At 40.7% G+C, this 18,594-nt stretch overlaps 1 protein-coding gene across 3 annotated transcripts in view; it reads right to left on the reverse strand.

Annotated features, from left to right (window-relative positions):
• Positions 1–716: 716 nt before the first annotated feature.
• Positions 717–18,594, reverse strand: part of fhl3a (four and a half LIM domains 3a) — an 88,708-nt gene continuing 70,830 nt past the window's right edge. For 2 of the 3 annotated variants that reach the window (XM_055656202.1, XM_055656201.1), the window contains 5 exons: positions 15,749–15,923; positions 12,688–12,862; positions 10,903–11,072; positions 8,833–9,019; positions 717–4,858 (listed from right to left, as the gene is read on the reverse strand). In XM_055656202.1, the coding sequence (XP_055512177.1) occupies positions 4,707–4,858; positions 8,833–9,019; positions 10,903–11,072; positions 12,688–12,862; positions 15,749–15,904 (840 nt within the window). In that variant the 5' untranslated portion in view covers positions 15,905–15,923 and the 3' untranslated portion in view covers positions 717–4,706. Of the gene's footprint in view, positions 4,859–8,832; positions 9,020–10,902; positions 11,073–12,687; positions 12,863–15,748; positions 15,924–17,676; positions 17,835–18,594 lie in introns of those variants that run through there. The other variant, XM_055656203.1, reaches the window with a different exon arrangement.

The raw sequence follows: 18,594 nt of genomic DNA on the forward strand, positions 1-18,594 counted from the left end.
GGGCCAGAGACATGTAAGTGGAACTCGAGCTCAGTTAAGCAACTTGGTTGGCATGGATGAGTTGGGTCAATGCCTGTTTAAGTACTAAAACTCTCTGACTTTAATGGACATTATCACTCTTTAAATCCGACCTTCTCTAAATTCATTTATCTGCACTTGACCTTACAATATACCTGAAGAGTACAGTACAATCCTCGACCCATTCCCTTTCCCTTCAAACAGAGCATTGTTTTCACTGGGTCAAAGCAACATGCCACGAGTGGACACATCAGCTCAGTGCACAATGCTGCTGATATACACTTTGGCACATTACAGTTCAACCTTACACAGTAAATATCCAAACTTTGGACCTATTCTCTATGGATACAACATTGAAAAATCAGGGTGTGCACGTTGCCAGAATTGGAGAAGTTCAGAGAATTTTTGCTGAAGAAATTGAAACAATCCCATCCTCTCTTTCAATATTGCTGTGCACTTCTCACAAAGTGATGAGGAACTAGGAACCCAACTTTTTTTCCTCAGGTTGAGGCCAGAGACCAATTGGTGTGGCCCATTGGTCATTGTGTTGTGTTGTACAAGGGAAGCTTTGTACAAGGGAAGACCATTAATTCTGCTCTTCAGTATCTTATCCTCATCTTGGCACTGGAATGGATGTTCGCATTTAATGAAAGGACAATATACAAATGGGATAAAGTGAAATCAGGGCCAACAGAAAGTTCAGGCTAATTTCTTTATTTTTGTGCAAGCATTTTAGAAAAAAAACATAAATGAAAAAGTAAGTCAGTCAGGCAGAAAAACTAAACTAAACAGACGTTTTAATGCTACAGTGCATATGTTAAACAATGCACAAATACTCTGACTTACCAGCATCAAAGCTTTTACAAGTGTTATATATGAATTTGGCTTAAGTGGTTAATTAAAAAAAAAAACTTGACATGCATAACATTCTGCTATATGTAAACTCTCTTGTGAGGCGTGGGACTGGCCCACTATTCCCAATAGTATTTGGTTACAAATCACGTGATCAAAACAGGAAAAAAAGATTTCAAAAGAACAACAAACAACAAGAAAAAAAAATCAATGCGCACACACACACCAACATTTGGCAATTTTACACTTTTTTGTTTGTTGTAACATCAAGGGAATTTCCATGAGGGGATAAGCAGGAATGTGTGTACCACAACACAGAAGCCATCACCAAGTTTCCATTGTTGGTGGACTATTTTATTTTACTTTTAGTTTTCTCACACATTCATTTTTTATGCACTGTTCCAATATCATAGCTTTGGGTCGCAGGGTGGTGGAAGGAGGTTTGATTCTGCCAACGGTTATTGTTTTTTTTGGGCACTAGTAATAAATCTTTTGGGCTTCTGGAATTTGTTGGATAAGAAGGAGCATACCAGGTTCATGTGATGTACATGTAGGGAGCCAAGTCATTTAAAGTTTATTTTGTACACTTTGAGGCGTCTCTCCTCAATAACAAAGTCAGTTTAAGTAAATGGTATTTGATAAATCACGATCAAGTCTGAATGTCCTCAGCTGGCACTTCTAAATACCTGGTGATGTCTGATATTTGTTGCGGTTTTATGGCAAATTATTCCTTCTTGAGTGCAGGACTGTTGTGGCTAACTTAGTCAGCTAATAGAATAGAGATCATGACAGGATCTGTGCTTGCTGTTAAACATTTTATTGAGTGAAAGTACTGCAAATATTCCATGTTGTATGTGATAGTTGGAGCCATTTTGCTATTCAGTCATCCCACCTGCAACAATGTCAAAGAGCACATTCATTGAAAACCATTCTGCAGTACCATTACTGATAGATCAACTCGAACCAACTATTCTACCCCACCCTTCTACCTGTAGTTAGGACATATCACTTCAGCAAGGGGCTCAATTGAAGAGTTTGACAAACCAAGCTCAAAGATTCACTGGATTGATGAAACAAAGTCAAATCCACAATACTTATGGTGATTTGCGGCTCACCCCATTGTGTCTCTATAATGATTAACCACTGTACAAGTATCACACTGAGACACACAATTACCGGGAACTATTGTGAATTCCTCAAACAGGAAACTTGTTACAGTAAATACAAAAAAAAGATGACTATATCTGGACATATGAATGACAAACTACAAACCTCTAAATCAGAGAGTTGAAGTGTTTGGAATTGTATCAACTCATCTGTAAACAAGAACTCCGTCTCAGTAAGATTTTAGACTGAAGCCAGTGACGCAGCACCAATGTTTGCATTTCCAATCCTTTAATCCATCTACTTCTGAGCAGTTGAAATGTAACTTACTCATTGACTTGATAGAATCAGCTTTCAGTGAAACTCAGCAACTTATCTTATGAAACTAGTGAAGATATAAACCTCCTAGTTTCAGTGAGAAGAGTGTTCAATATTGCTGTAGGGCCACATCTGTGGCCAAAACAGATGATAAAAATCTAGTTGTTGCTTTTAAAATTATTGACAAAGCAGCCAATTGATGATTAATATTGCACATCTCTACATTATATTACTGCTTGTAGAGCGTTGTAACCATGTCTTTCATTAGATGAAAAGAAACCCCACGTGCACAGAGCATCTTCCCTCTCTTTTTCTCTGACACTGGTCAAAACAAGAAAAAAAGCAAGTGCCAATTTCAACATTGGGTGAAATACAACATTCCAAGCATGGTGGACTATTAACTTTAAATCTCTTCAAAACAAGTGCAGCCATGCACTTCTAACCCATTTGAACCCACTGAGCCGCATCACAACACCCAGGCAAAGGAATGATGATGAACCTTGCAAGGTCGGGTGCAACTTTGCTAAATACCAACAGGTGGAACGGGCCAGGTTTTTGTTTCAAATTTATCGAATCTTCCAAATTGGTGGACACAGAGAAGGCACAATCTGCTGTACAATGTGTAAAGGGCATAATCACTTGATTGCATATTCGCATAACAGAGTTTTAGAGAAGAGATTAGGCAAGCATTGATTGAGTGATCTATTAATTGATCCTAAGAGCTGGGGAATTGTTCAATCCAATCGCGCAACACGCAAATTCAAGAATTCACTCACGGCCAACTTTTTTCATGTGACTTACTGCAATCCGAGTGGTGTTTATTATGCCTTGCTAATAAGAACTGCAATGAACCATTGTGTTATTGGCAAATGAACTGATGTGGATTCTGGATGGCTGGCTGTGGAAAAACGCGTTTATTTAAAGATCAGGTCAATTAACTGATGGGCGGGGTGCAAAGAAGTCGGAGACAGGGATTTCATCAGCGAAGCAGAATTAATTATACCAGCTGACGAGTAACAGATTGGAATGATATCACAGGTTACCATCAATCAAGGAATGGGTATCCAGTTTAAAATACAACTGAAAGGGTATTGAGTTGCGAAGTCTATTTTCTCCTAGTCTTCCAGAATACCAACTTGGCTGCCTTTTGAGTTGCAATATTGGTGTGTTTCATAAATTAATTTAGTGTTTGCACGTCAGCCACTCCACTTGAAAACTGCTCGAAAGGATGGTAACATTTTCATAAATAATTACTCCCAGATGTCTAATCAAAATCTCCATCTCCCCATTTCCAAACAATTCTGTTGTGTTCTGCTGCCATTGATTTGCCCAAATGTAGTGGGATGATATGGGACACGGCTGCTTTTCAGGTCACTCAGGAGGTTTACACACCAACCCATGCACGCTTGTGTGTAAGGTGTGTAATGTCCAGTATCACTTCTTGCGGGTGTCAGCGATGTAGAAAAACACATTCTGAGTGAATACCTAGTGATGGCAATTATTTCACTATTCATTCATCCAATTGAAAATGGTGTCTTGCAGGAGAGACAAGAAAAATATTCCGTCTTAAGTACCTTTATGACAAACTATTTGCTTGTATAACCTTGGTCAGGCTGTGGAGGAGAGGGTAGGGATTGGGGTTGGAGTTGGTGGTGGAGGGTTGCAAAATAACTGGCAGTCCAGTTCTATCTTTATTTAATATCCATACTCAGGGGTGCTTCAACCAGCGATCACCTACTCTGGACCAGCAGTATTAGAGCTAGCAGTATCTTTGGATGTGGTTCTGCAATTGTAACATCGTAAGGTGACCATGACAGAGAAGAACACATTCACCACAGTCTAGGGAACAAACTAGAATTTTTCAGGTATGAATGGCTCAATATGATCTTAGTTTGAGTGGGCATGTAGCATGGTTGGGACCAGAATGGTGCTTGTCACGCATACATCTCGTTCTACCCATGGACTCAAAGGATGATGATATGTGATGGGAAGCATATTTAGCATCATTTTGTGCCCTATGGGTTGAGTTTTTAACTTTTTGAACATTTACCTTTTAAACCATTCAGAAGTTTGTGTTACTCATTTGGCATCTTAAATGTGTTGCGATAGAAAGCATAACTTTAACACTATTGAATAAGTAACAGAAATGACTAATTTCAGCGATGTGATTAGGAGAAAATATCGGGCTGCAAAAACTCTTGTCAAGAGTTGCTTAGCCTCTCTATCTGTAGAGTGATGCTAGGAGGAGATGAGGCATCCTGCATGGTAATAAGTGTATAAAATACCACTAGGAAAGTATACAGAGGAAAGATCTCCAGGATACAACCCGTGCTTGAAATGGCCTAATGCTGGACTGGTGCAACTTAAATGTACAAAAAGGTATATGAAGAATCGAACTGGAGTCAACAATCAATTCACAAGTCACTGTTACATTCACGGCAAAGAATATCAGCCTTCTCGGGAAAGAATCCTTTTCCAACCAGCGAGGCCGAGCATCGTGTGCAGGAGAAGCAGCTCTGGTGCCACTGGCGATCTTCAAAGGAAATGTATTTGCCGCCTCCAAAACCTTTAAAGACAGATAGGTTTGTTAAGAAACATTTAATCAATGGCGGCATGCCTCAGACAAACTGTAATGGTGCTCTGTAAATCCTGCCAGGAAGCTCCGCTCAATAGTAGTGATCACCAACTCTTGCTCTATCAGTCGGCCATAAGCTTTTATACTCAACATATACTTTTATCATTTTGACAACTTGGATATGTTTGATATTTTATGGAATGGCATAAATTTTAATTCTCAACCTTGCCATTAATAGCAGTTGGAGCAATTGCAAACATGTTTGTCTTCTGGAATTGCCATAAACATCCATATTGGACATGCATCTTCCAAAAAAATGTTGCAGAAGGTGAACTATAGAAAGTAACAGCACGAGGCGGTGAATAGACTTGTGACAAATGTATCATTTAACTTTTCTCTCTTTTCAATAAAATGTTCTGATTTCAAGACAATTACCGTTACTCTTAATAGTTGGGCATCTCCAGGTTTGATGTGCAATCTCTGATAGTCCAGAGAAGTTTCCAAAGGTTCAAAGCACCTTGGAGAGACTCGCACTCTGTTTGGCACTTGCCACATCCAAGGTCAAAAACTGTAGCTGCATTAGTTCCATTAACTGAGTGCATGGATGAGTATCAAGATTAGCAGGTCACAAGCTTGAATACTTTCAAACTTAACAAGTAATTATTGAGCTTTTCCAAGTCACACCAGTTTCTCGTTCTCACCTAGCAAACAGCTAACGGGGCTGTCCCACTTGGGCGACCTAATTGGCGAGTTCAGGAGAGTTTGAAAAAAAATGTCACGTTGAAGACTTCCTTCGACTATTGAGAAGACCTCCTTCGACTATGTTGAAGACTAGCTTCGACAAACTATGACTAACTTCGGGAAAATTGGTCACCGAATAGTGGAGAGTGAAGACGACCTCCTTCGACTACCTTCGACCTCCCTTCGACTACCTTGCCGACCTACTACGACTAAACCTACGAGTAACAAAAGTATCGATTTTTTCCATGGCGACCTTTTTTTTTACTCGCGGGCATTTTTCAACATGTTGAAAAATATGCCGCGACCTAGCTGAGGCCTCGAGTACACGGGGACTCCTCTCGAGCATGAAGGAGAGTTACAAAGACCTCCTACGACCTCATGTCAACCATGCTCCGAGTGTGAGTTGAGGGCAAACTCGCCAGAACTCGCGGATTGGGTCGCCCAAGTGGGACAGCCCCTTAACAATGGCCGGTTTCCTCTATCATAAGTACTTTTTGCATATCTTTCATTCATTTGTTCCATCTATATCTCACGTTTTCCTTTCCCCTAGTCTGAAGGAGGGTCTAGAACCGAAACGTCACCCATTCCTTCTCTGCAGAGATGCTGCCGGTCGCGCTGAGTTACTACAGCATTTCGTGTCTATCTTTGGTTTAAACCAGCATCTGCAGTTTCTTCCTCCAGACTCCATGTCCTTCCATCTCTCCCACCTCTGCGTCTGCACCATATAACGTTAACCTATCTTCTTTCTTGAAACCACAATATTGAGAGCCCTGGGTTTTGCTATTTATCAATGTAGGTCTAACCAGCAAGTCCCAGTAGAGTTTTTGACTGAGGAGCTGGAAGTGGGTCGAGGCAGAATCCAGACCTAGACCAGTCCTCCAGCATTTCCACTGTTCGACTGAAATCAGTATATTATTGGAGGAGAAAAAAAAGACACCAATTTTAGGAGGAACTCAGCGGGTCAGGCGACATCTCTGGAGAACATGTGTAGGCGATGTTTTACAGGACCCTTCTTCGAACCTGAAACCAGATGTGTGTGTCCTGTCTGAAGAAGGTTGCAACCCAAAATGTCACATATCCACATTCTGCAGAGATGCTGCCTGACCCACTGAGTTACTCCAGCAATTTAGTTATTTTTCTCTAAACCAGCGTCTGCAGTTCTGTGTGTCTACAATTAGAGAGTTAAGAGTCCCCCATAAGTGCTCCAGTGTTCTTCCTGCTACTCCACCTCCATTGAACCAACCAAACGCAGCTTTAGACCAAGCTCGCCGACTCCCACTGTACATATTTCAGCAGCATACCAACTCTCCTATTTACATAATCTGGGTTATTTTTGTCATTTGATTTTCTCTGATTCTTAGTTGAAGGAAGGAGGGGAAGCAACCTTATTACAAAATTCAACCAATTTGCAAGAATTACTTTAATTCACTGGAGTTAGCCCACTCTTAGTTCACTCAGCCCACTCCCAAAAGCACATTACACTGTGACAGAAAGTACCCAAAGACACATAAGCAGTATTTCATTCAATTCAAAATGACTTGCCTAATTCAATAATAATTCCTGAATCACAATTAAACACATGCACACCTATAAAGCTTTATTAATGGCCCCAGAAATGTGTGTGTACAATGAAGTTGGTAATTAGAAAGTCATAAATTAGAGTAGATTATTTCTATGGCTTTCAATTAATACAGGATTAATTTGCATTCACTGCCTAATGCTGGTCCAATTATCAGTATTGACAATGCTTTATTATAGCTAATTTAAAAGATGCCACAGTGTTTACTGAACAACTTTATCAAACAATATTTGATCCCAGCGAGACCTCTAATCAAAGCTTTAGCTTTAGAGTTTTGGCACAGGATTAAGAAAAATACTGGGATATTTATATTTATAATTCTGACGTCTGCCTTTCAAGTATGAGAGAAATGTTTCTGATATTCCTGTGACTAGGGCAAATCGTGCCTGGAGGTGTCACTCACAACTAGAAGAGAACCGATTATTGCATTTAAAAAAAGATATCAATGACATAGCTTTGTAGTAAAAGCAAATAGGTTAATGGAACTATTTAAAACAAAATTGACAACATTCAACACATTCTCTGACATTTTTCTCCATCTTCAGAAACGTATCGTTTATCCTCTGATACAATGAAAATATTCTTAGTTTAAAAAAAAATTGCTTTGTATTTATATTCTTTCCCAGGTGGCAGCGTTTTCATGAATCTGCTCTGCACCCTCTCGATAATGTTGCCATCCTGGGGCCATCCTGGGGCTCTTTGTAACCTTGAATCTTCAATGCAAGGGTTTGCCCCATTGAAATTGTGGAATTAGCCACATAGATCTTCAATGCAAAATGGATACCTTACTTTCCATTAGCTCAACATGAGAGACTGGACCACTTGGGAACTTTAAAGGAACACAGGTGAACATCTCTCCTTGTTGGGAATATTGTTTGACAGCCGTCCTGTGAGGTGCCAAAAGATATTTAGCTACATAGAAAATGCTCTGTTAAATGTTTTTGCCAAGTTTAAAGGCCACATTTATAAAGCACTTGCACAAATTTAAGAAACCTCAAAACAGTTGACTGCTAATTAAGAGTTTTGAATGCGTAGTCACCCTGGTAACGCCATCAATTTGAGTACAGATTATTTGATATCTGTGCAAGTAAGAGCAGATGGGACCTTGGTTTAATGCCTCATCCGAAAGACAGCACCTCCTGCGTTATGTCAGAGCACAGCACTACACAGCTCCTCCTCAATGTCAGCCTCAATGTGCTTATGGCCCTGAAATTCGACCAAAAGGGGCACAACTAAATCAAGACAGACACCTGGCATTGCTTTTAGTCTGTTAATTGCTAACCATGATTGCAATTAAACTATGAGAATTGACCCACAATTAAAGCACTTAATTATAAAAAACCTGGACTTGCCTTGCTTGAAAATTGTGAGTCCAGAACATTTCTGCCAATGGCCACCATATACACTACAGTTAAGGAAACGGAATGCAACACCACCAAGCTCTTGCTACAAATAAAACTTTCTTATGATGTTACAATCTTAACTTTTAATAATGGCAATTTCATTGATCTACAAAAGTAGCTCAGCACCATTTTTCTGCAGAACATCTGATGGAAATTCTACCACAGTGTTCGCAGCTTGAGTTGTATTGGCAGTCGGCCAGGAGGACACTTGGTAGTGGAGGCTGCGGCGCACAGCTATTTACCTGTGATGGGTTTAGCACAGGCTGCACATTTCTTGGCATACAGGTTCCCAAAGCACTTGAGGCAGTACGGAGATTCCTCTCGGGAGGTGAAGTGCTGGCCAGCCAGCTGAGTCTTGCATCCACAGCAGACAAAGCATTCCTTGTGATAAGGCTCCTCATGGTAGGTTACCCCTCCTTTGGTCAGAGCCTGCAGGAGTTTTAGAAGAGGAGATTTGAATTACCACTGCACAAGATTAATTCTTTACTGTTTACATAAGCACAGTCAGCAGTGTATAGAGGCTGGTAAAAACTCTGTAAAAGGATATTCAACGTATTAATCAGAACCAGCAAGTGGCTTAGCCATTGTTGACACCTTCATATTTCTATGATATTAATCTATGATATACAATTGTTGTTCTGACACAAGTGTTATTAAAATGGGAGAAATCAACACCAGCAGAGAAGCAATGATATGTTGAGCTCTCCAAAATAATAGGAAAACGATGTATGAAAATACATCCTAGTTACAGAGAAAGGTTGAACCAGTTAGGGCTTTATTCTTTGGAGCGCAGAAGGTTAAGGGGGGACTTCATAGAGGTCTTTAAAATGATGAGAGGGATAGACAGAGTTGATGTGGATAAGCTTTTCCCACTGAGAGTAGGGACGATTCAAACAAGGGGACATGACTTGAGAATTAAGGGACTGAAGTTTAGGGGTAACATGAGGGGGAACTTCTTTACTCAGAGAGTGGTAGCTGTGTGGAATGAGCTTCCAGTGAAGGTGGTGGAGGCAGGTTAGTTTTTATCATTTAAAAATAAATTGGATAGTTATATGGACGTGAAAGGAATGGAGGGTTATGGTCTGAGCGCAGGTGTATGGGACTAGGGGAGATTATGTGTTCGGCACGGACTAGAAGGGTCGAGATGGCCTGTTTCCGTGCTGTAATTATTATACGGTTATATTATATGGTTATATGGTTATATTGAGTAAAATTCTGATTTTATTTAGTTGGGGAAAACATTCATGACTATCACGGAAGGGGATAAATTGATCCAGAAAACCAAGTTCATTCTGTCCACCACGAGAAATCGAGGAATAATTCCCCCCCCCCCCCCCCTCTCATGGTGTGGGCTTGAAACACACTGCCAGAAGGCTAGTAGAGGAACATGCCTCCTCATATTTATTCAGTATCTGGCTGAGATCTTGAGGTAGATTAATTGACAAGACCACGGACCACGAGATGATTACTACAATTCATCTCAGTTGTTCTCTTCCACCCAGGATGGAAAGGCAGCCTCGACTGGAAAGTACATTCTCACACCTTTGAGAGTTTAATTTTGACCACTGCTAGAGTGTGATCCGAATTCTGCATATTCCAAAGCTCAAAATTCAGACTTGCATATACTCTGGTTTCTCTGCTAAAATTCTCTTAATAGCAACTTGCGGGCAGGGAAATCGCTATCAAAACATGCGGGGGACAATTTCTTGGCGGCCGCGCATGCGCATACACAAGTACACGCACGCGCATACATGCGAGGCTTCAGCCGTGGGCCAGGTAACATCTGAAGCTGACCTGGTTGATGACCGACTCCGAAGTCCAGCAACAGCAGTTTCGTCCGCTCTGAATCGTGGGGCTTGAATCGGCCCATTCACGGGGTCTTTCATCGGCCAGCTTTCATCAACATCAGGAGCCTCGATGCAGCAGTTTGATTTTAAGCTATGCCGGGCGCTGAAAGGCCCCGTGAATGGACCGATTCAGCCCTTAGAAAGCGTCTGATAAAGTCCAGATTATAAAACATGGGGGGGGGGGGGGGGGGATTGTTGTCCCCCACCTCGCAAAGCATGGGAGGCGTTGTCACAGATATGACTGCCCACTTTTAAGAGTCGAATCAAGAGCGTTTTATTGTTTGTACCAGATAGAACAATGAAATTCTTTAATTGTGCAGCAACACAACAGAATATGTAAACAAAGTACACTGTAAACCATATCATAAACAAGAAAAAAGTTATATATACACAAATATATATACACACACACACACATATATATATATATATAACACACACACAAAATCAAGGTTCTGCCATTACCTTCTTGCAGTGGAAGCATCGTGGAGCAAAGTGGTTCTCGTAGCAAGGCACACAGTAAATCTCACTCTTGTCAGGCACAAAGGCCTTTGATCCTATGGGCTGCTCACAGGTGTGGCAAATGAAGCAGCCTTCATGCCAGGTGTTGCCGTTGTATTCAAGTTTCCTGGTACCTGATCAGGAGAATCAACCAAAAAGACCTCATTAGTAACAAGCTCCAATATTGAATTAACCAAAAGGTTCTCCACAAAAAAAGAGAAAAGTTCATAAGTTATAGGAGCAGAATTAGGCCATTCGGCCCATCAAGTCTACTCTGCCTTTTAATCTTGGCTGATCTATCTTTCCCACTTAACCCCATTCTCCTGTCTTCTTCCCATAACACCTGAACCCCGTACAAACTCTGCCTTAAAAATATCCATTGGCTTCCACAAATTCCACAAATTCTCCACCCTCCGACTCAAGAAATTCCTCCTCATCTCCTTTCTAAAGGCACATCCTTTTGTTCTAAGCTATTGCCTCTGGTCCTCATCTCCCCCATTAGCGGAAACATCATCTCCACATCCACTCTAACCAGGCCTTTCACTATTTGGGAAGTTTCAATGAGGTCACCCCTCATTTACAGGATACAGCCGTCATTTTCTGTCCCTGCCACAAATTCTATACCTTGGACCTGAGCTACAGAAACTAAAAGCTACCAAATGCTCTCCGACCCAGTCCAAACTTGCATCACCCATTCACTACACTTGTTGGCTTTAACTGGCTACTGGTTAAGCAACACATTAAAAAAAAATAATCACCCTTGATTTCAGATCTTTTCCAACTCTCCGAAATCAAATCAGAATTTATGGCTGCTGAGGTCACAAGCTTCGGAACTCCCCCCATAAATCTCTTGGCTTCACTGCTGCTCTTTTCATCATCAAGGTGCTCTGGATTCTTTGATCAAATCTTTGACCACTTTCCCCAACACCACCAGATGGCTGAACACCAACATTGGTTTGGCATTGCTAATGTGAAATGGCTTGAAATACTTCACTATTTCAGAGATATTGTATAAATATTGAAGTTGATGAATATTGGCAGGATATTTATTAGTATTGTAGGGCAAAGAGTAAAAACTAAATCATTAGTGCTGAATTCAGCCCTGAACATACAGGCTTTCAAGAAAATTTGGTTTTAAAATGAAAAATATCTCTGTGGAATATGCATTTATCAGATGCAAACAGCAGTGTGGTTGCCCCCGTTATCTCAGAATCTTAGTTTAGCTTAATTTATGTAATGTCACTTTTATGTAATTAATAATGTTACCTCAGAATCTTAACTTAGTTTAATTTAGAGTTTCAGCAGGAAACAGGCCCTTCGGCGCACTGAGCCCGCACCGACCAGCGATCCCCGCACATTAACACTATCTTACACTAGGGACAATTTTTACATATATACTGAGCCCATTAAACTACAAACCTGTATGTCTTTGGAGTATGGGAGGAAACTAAAGTTCTCTGAGAAAACCCATGCAGTCACGGTGAGAGGGTACAAACTCCGTACAGACAAGCACCGTACGCAGCCAGGATCGAACCTGGGTCTCTGGCGCTGAAAGTGTTGTAAGGCAGCAGCTCTACCGCTACACCACCGTGCCGCCCTTAATCCTAATTATAAACATTTTATTCGTAAACTTCGGAGATATGTTATCACACAAATTGATGGAAGAAAAGACTTGGTCTGACGGATGACCTCAACAGAAGTAGGAATGAGCAATAAAGTGTTGGAAATATGAAACTGCAAGGCACATACCAGGCATGACAACCTTGTCACAGGAAATACATTTTGAAGAGAATTCACTGCAGTAGCAATCATTGCATAACAGCTCCTCTTCTTGGCATGTAAATGGCTCATCTGCCAGAGATCTGTCACACCGATAACACCTGAAGCAATGCTCGTGGTAATGACGGTCTTCGTAGAACAGTTCCTACCCAAAGAATCAATAAAAATAGATGCTTAACAGCAATGAGCAAGGCAAATTTGTAATACCATGAATCATATATGATTCAAAAGGTTCAACAATCATTTTCAAACTCCCGTCAATAATTCATGAGAAGGAAGAATTCACATTAAAAAAAGCCTTTTATGAACTTATCATTGCTCCAATATTCTACCAGCCAATGAATTACTCTCAAGTATGGTAATTATTGATTCAGAGCCAAATATAGCAGCTAATCTGTGGGCTAGATGCCACAAACAATAATGAGATGACTGAATAATTAATTGTTTTTTCTGTATGTTGGTTGAGTAATGATTGTTAATTACTGTTATCAGATAGACAGAGAGTCTGTATAACAACTGCCAGGCAACAAAATCATTCAACAAGATACTCAGCCACAACAGCAAATATCTATCATAATCACTAATGTCTCCCATTTTTGCTCCAGTTTTCTTTGACACCTCCTTAATCAAACATGGTTCTGCCTGGTACCTTCATTGATCGTGTACTTTGTGTTTTGACTTGGGGTTGAGCAGAGTGCATTCTACCTTAAACTTCTCAGGTAAAGGAACTATGGGTATGTTTTTCCTTTCAATGATGCAAGGGTAAGTAAGCGCTGATACTGCAATTGGTTAATACAGCGTATATGGGTCTCCAAGCATGGGAACATCCCAAACATCAGCTGCAGTTCCACATGGAACAGAACATTTACCAACCACAAAATCAGAGGCTTTCTTCTGCATTCCATGACTTGGCATTCTTTCCACCGTGACCCTCTCTACCAGCCATTCACAAGTTAATATGCATTTAATACATTGCACGAAAATGTGCCAAGTACTTTCAACCAAGGAAATGATGACGTTAATGCTTGCAATTTGAAAGGCAGGATATTCTTTCGTGATCAGCATCTTCGAGAACATATCTCTGCATTTCTAATGGAGCCAAATGCGGTATGAGAAAACAAAGGGCTACTTCATTCTCTGCGCCAACCATCATGTGTTGTCAGTTCTGCGCAGTTCCAGCTACATCAAGGGCAATGTCTAAATAGTGCAGTGTGGACTGTTGAACATGCCTGGAGATGCATTGGTGCACAATGATTGAGAGTGGTGCACTTAATAGCTCTCATCCACCCAAAACGTCACCCATTCCTTCTCTCCAGAGATGCTGCCTGTCACTCCATCATTTTGTGTCTATCTTCAGTTTAAACCAGCATCTGCAGTTCCTTCCCACACATTTTGTCCAGTTAGTTAGTTAGTTTAGTTTACTGTCACATGTACCGAGGTACAATGAAAAGCTTTTGTTGCATGCTAACCAGTCAGCAGAAAGACAATACTTGATTACAATCGAGCCATTCAAAGTGTACAGATACCTGATAAATGGAATAATGTGTGTAACGTTTTAGTGCAAGACAAAGTCCAGTGAAGTCCAATTAAGGATAGTCCAAGGATCTCCAATGAGGTAGATCGTAGCTCAGGACTGCTCTCTAGTCAGTGATAGGATGGTTCAGTTGCCTGAAAACAGCTGTGAAGAAACTGTCTCTGAATCTGAAGGTGTGCGTTTTCACAGTTCTATTCCTCCTGCCTGATGGGAGAGGGGAGAGGAAGGGAGTGGCCAGGGAGCAACTTGTCCCTGATTATGATGATGCCTTGTCTAGGCAGCGTGAGATGTAAATATAGTGAATGGAATGGAGGTTGTTTTGTGTGATATAACCATATAACCATATAACAATTACAGGGCTGTGTCACATTAGGAAACATTGAGACTACTTGTTTTTTGAAGCTTGGTCTCTGAAAGTTGACTTTTGTCTTGCATTTCACACTGTGGAAGCCATTAGGTTGCTAGCATAACCTAATAAAAAACTGCAGATGTAGCAGTTAATGGCTGCAGTTAAGCACATGGAAACTATTCCGTTTCTGACGTGCTCTCACTGCACAGATGATCTGAGAGAAAGTAAACTTATTCTTGTACTTCTGTGATGAAATGAACTTTTCGAACATTAAACAAAAGTAATCTTCAAAGCCTCAGATCTTCCTTTAAAATAAATAGGCTAATGAGGTTATCTGGCATCATCCCAAAATAAAACAATGAAACACTCCAAGGGAAACTAAGCAAATTTACCATGCTCCCAAAATCCTCGGAAAGATCAACTGCTTTGGGAAAAGCAATTATAAAGCAACATTTTAAAAAGAGAACTATTAATATGGACGGGCAAAGTTTATGTACACATCAAATCCTTTGTTTATGATAAATTTAAGCAATGTTTTATTCATTTTTTGATTGATATTCATTAAGTACCAGACTCTGTAATACCAGGAACAAGACAAACATTACGTCTCTGCTGTCCGGTCATGTCCTCATGGAATGCATGTTTGGTGGGAAGTGAATAAACATTATTTATTGAGGCAAAAGGGTAATATGCACAAATCCAAAAGTGCTCAGGTCATGTTTATTTTCAACAGGAACCAACTTCCAATTAGAGGAAATCGTTTAATTTGTGAAGAAATATAATAAAAGCAAATTTTCAACCTTTATATTTTGGAAGAGAACATGATGGATGGTTGGCATGGACTTGGCGGGCCAAAGGGCCTGTTTACATACTGTATCTTTAAACTAAACTCCAGCTGGATTGAATGGTCTGGTCTTGAACCAAAATGTCACCTATTCATGTACTCCAGGGATGCTGCCCGGCCCGCTGAGTTACTCCAGCATTTTGTTTCTTTTTTTGTTGTAAATCAGCATCTGCAGTTCCTGGTTTCTACATCTTGAATAGCTTAAGTGCATGTGTATATTCAGAATGTCACAGGTTTGGCGGATAGCCAGAGGGCATCAGCATTAAGTCATCTATTTTAATGAGATGCAAGTCACGGTACTTACTCTAGCTTCATGGCCAATTAGTTCTTTGCACTCATCACAGGTATTGGCAAACCGGGTATCATAGCATGGGATGCAGTAGGGGGTTTCTTCTGAGAGGATGTATTTCCTGCCATACAGCGACTCCTTACAGTTGTCACAATCGAAGCGCTCACTCATCTTTCACCGGCAGCTGTCACTGCAAAGAGAAACGAGGAAAAGCCTTTATTTAGACATTATCCGTTAACGCCACATGAGATCGCTGGCATGCGTATACCTCGATCAGAACTTTCTGCAAGTGGAAAGCCTGCTAATCTGCAGTAGTTGGCAAGATTCGTGGAAAAGTGACTGGAAATGTAAATATTTCTCCTCCCATCCTGACAGGAGCTGAATAGGAAAATTGTGAGGAATGGGACATGGAATCCATGGACCTGTAGTGAACTCTTGGTCCATACTCCAGCCCCAAAGCTACTTATTTCCCTGAAGGCAATGACTCATGCTGGCACACAATTCCACACAGGCAACGTGCCAACATAGTCGCTGATTGTATTTTGAATCAAAGCAATGAGTCTTGCCAGACAATTCAACCGTAAAGGATAACAGAAAGATACCTCATCCGTGCCTTCCTGATGAACATGCCTGTACTTAGTGTCACATCTTGGGTATCTCAACTGATAGGAATTGTAGCAAACTTGATCATGGGCCCCCCATTGCAAACTTCTACAGTGCCCAAGACGTGTGGAACTGATCAACCGTGTCTGGTTAAATATCTGGAACGGTGCTAAATAATACAGAATTTCACTACCAAAAGTACATTTTCAATTTGGGGAATGGCATTAAATAAAGAGAGAACAAAGCAATCTATTTTTTTAGGCTATTCATTTTGGTTCCCCTCCCTCCTCCTCTTATCCAACCCTGCTCATATCAAATAGAGTGTGGAGCTACAGCTCCAGAACCCATGAACTTAAATACAAAGTGCCAGAGTAACTCAGTGGGTTAGGCAATATCTCCAGAGGACATGGATATCTAATGTTTCACGACGGAAGTCGGGTCCAGACCCAAAACATTGTCTATCCATGTCCTCCAGAGATGCTGCCTGACCCACTACTGCTTTTTTTACCCCCATATGCAGACAGTTCAGTTCCACATGGCAACAGTGCCCTCATTTACTGAGCCGTCAGCTTAACTGTTAATTGGTGTTGGTCAATAGGTCAAAACAGCGAGGTACGGTGAATGGAACAAAAATAGCCACACCTCACCCCACATTCAGCAAAGTGTAGAACGGGTAAAAGCCAACAAGAACCAGTTACAATAGAAATGACAATCAAATTAATTTTAAACCATTGGCTGTAAAAGGCTGCCGAGAAGATGAAAGACAAGAACAGGATTGTTAAAAATGACCAGACATTCTTCGAAATATAGTGATCGAGATATATGTCCAACAATAAACCTTCGCTCACAGAGTGGATATGTTATAGTTCTCGGCTGATTGCCAATACTCCGTAAATATACAACTTTTAATACAGATTGTACATTGGGAGTCTGGAACTCTACAGACTGGGATTCCCGATTGGTGCGGGATGATTAGGACTATCTATATTAAGTCTCACTTGCAATACACTAACACTTTACTACCGAGTTGATTAGAGCGTCAATCGTGCATTTAATCGTGGAAAAAAACATCCGTCATTTTTACAACTGATGATTAAAGGCAACGACCAGGTTATTACTTTAATCTCTAAAGATTGACTTTTTGAAACTTTCAAGATGCACACTACGCCTGCAAGGTTTTTTTTATTGTTGTAAAGAGTCTTGAGGATATAAAACTACAGCAAACAATGTGTCCCACTTCACAGCATTCCTGAAGAAAACAAGCTGTGATTAGGTTACGATCATCATATTGTTAGAACCAGCATGACAAAAATGTAAAGGAAATAAAGTTAAAAACTTACGAGGTGATTCCAACAAGTATCCACAGCTATCAACAGGATTAACACTGCCAGGCTAGGATACACAGCACTCCACAATTCGCTCACACCAAATGCCACACTTAATAGACTCGTTTAGGCAGGAAGATGACTTATCACAAGAAGATGTAACACATGGGCTATCAAAGTACCTCGTTACTAATTCAAATTGTCATTCTTTTATGTCCAAGAGAATGTAATTCGCTCAAAGAAGGGTTTAAAGAAAGTGAATCACATTTGCGGTTCAACTGGTAGCTTCTCACTGAGTCAGAGAAGTGTGGGATCAAGTCCCACTTCGATCCATGCAAAACTAAAGAATTCCTGGCTGTGGGAGGTACTCGTTTACAGAGGAGGTGTCACGTACTCTGCTCTCACTCCGTTGGATGTGAAAGATTCCATGGTATAATCTTAAAGAATGACAGGAAAATTATTCCTGGGGCTCCGACTGATATTTACCGTTCAACCGCCTTCACTGAGGGAAGCCCAGATTACCCACTCGCTATCACAGTGCTGTCTGTGGAAGCTTGATGTGAACAAATTGACTGTCACCTTCCTGATATTACAGAGTAACTGCATTTCCAAACTATTTATCTGGTTATGAAGCTCTTTAGTACACTGTATGAACGTGAAATAAATATCTGAATGATATATTAAAAATTGGGGCAAGCAAAGCTTTCAGTTAAATAGTTCATGAAAATGGCTGAAAAGCCAGAGATTAATACTCATTCAACTCTGGGTGAGAGCTCAAATGTTGGTAATGGCAATCTGTTATGGTAACCCTTTCTGGCCTTACCCTGTTCTTGAGTCTACCATGCATCATCTTTGCTACTTTGGAGAAAGCATTAGTAATTGCTTCTGAGTAATTCTCTTTTTGCATTCCCCCATGGATCAACTCGCAGAGTT

This window comes from Leucoraja erinacea, chromosome 26 (assembly GCF_028641065.1).
Source record: "Leucoraja erinacea ecotype New England chromosome 26, Leri_hhj_1, whole genome shotgun sequence".
Classification (NCBI taxonomy): Eukaryota; Metazoa; Chordata; class Chondrichthyes; order Rajiformes; family Rajidae; genus Leucoraja; species Leucoraja erinaceus.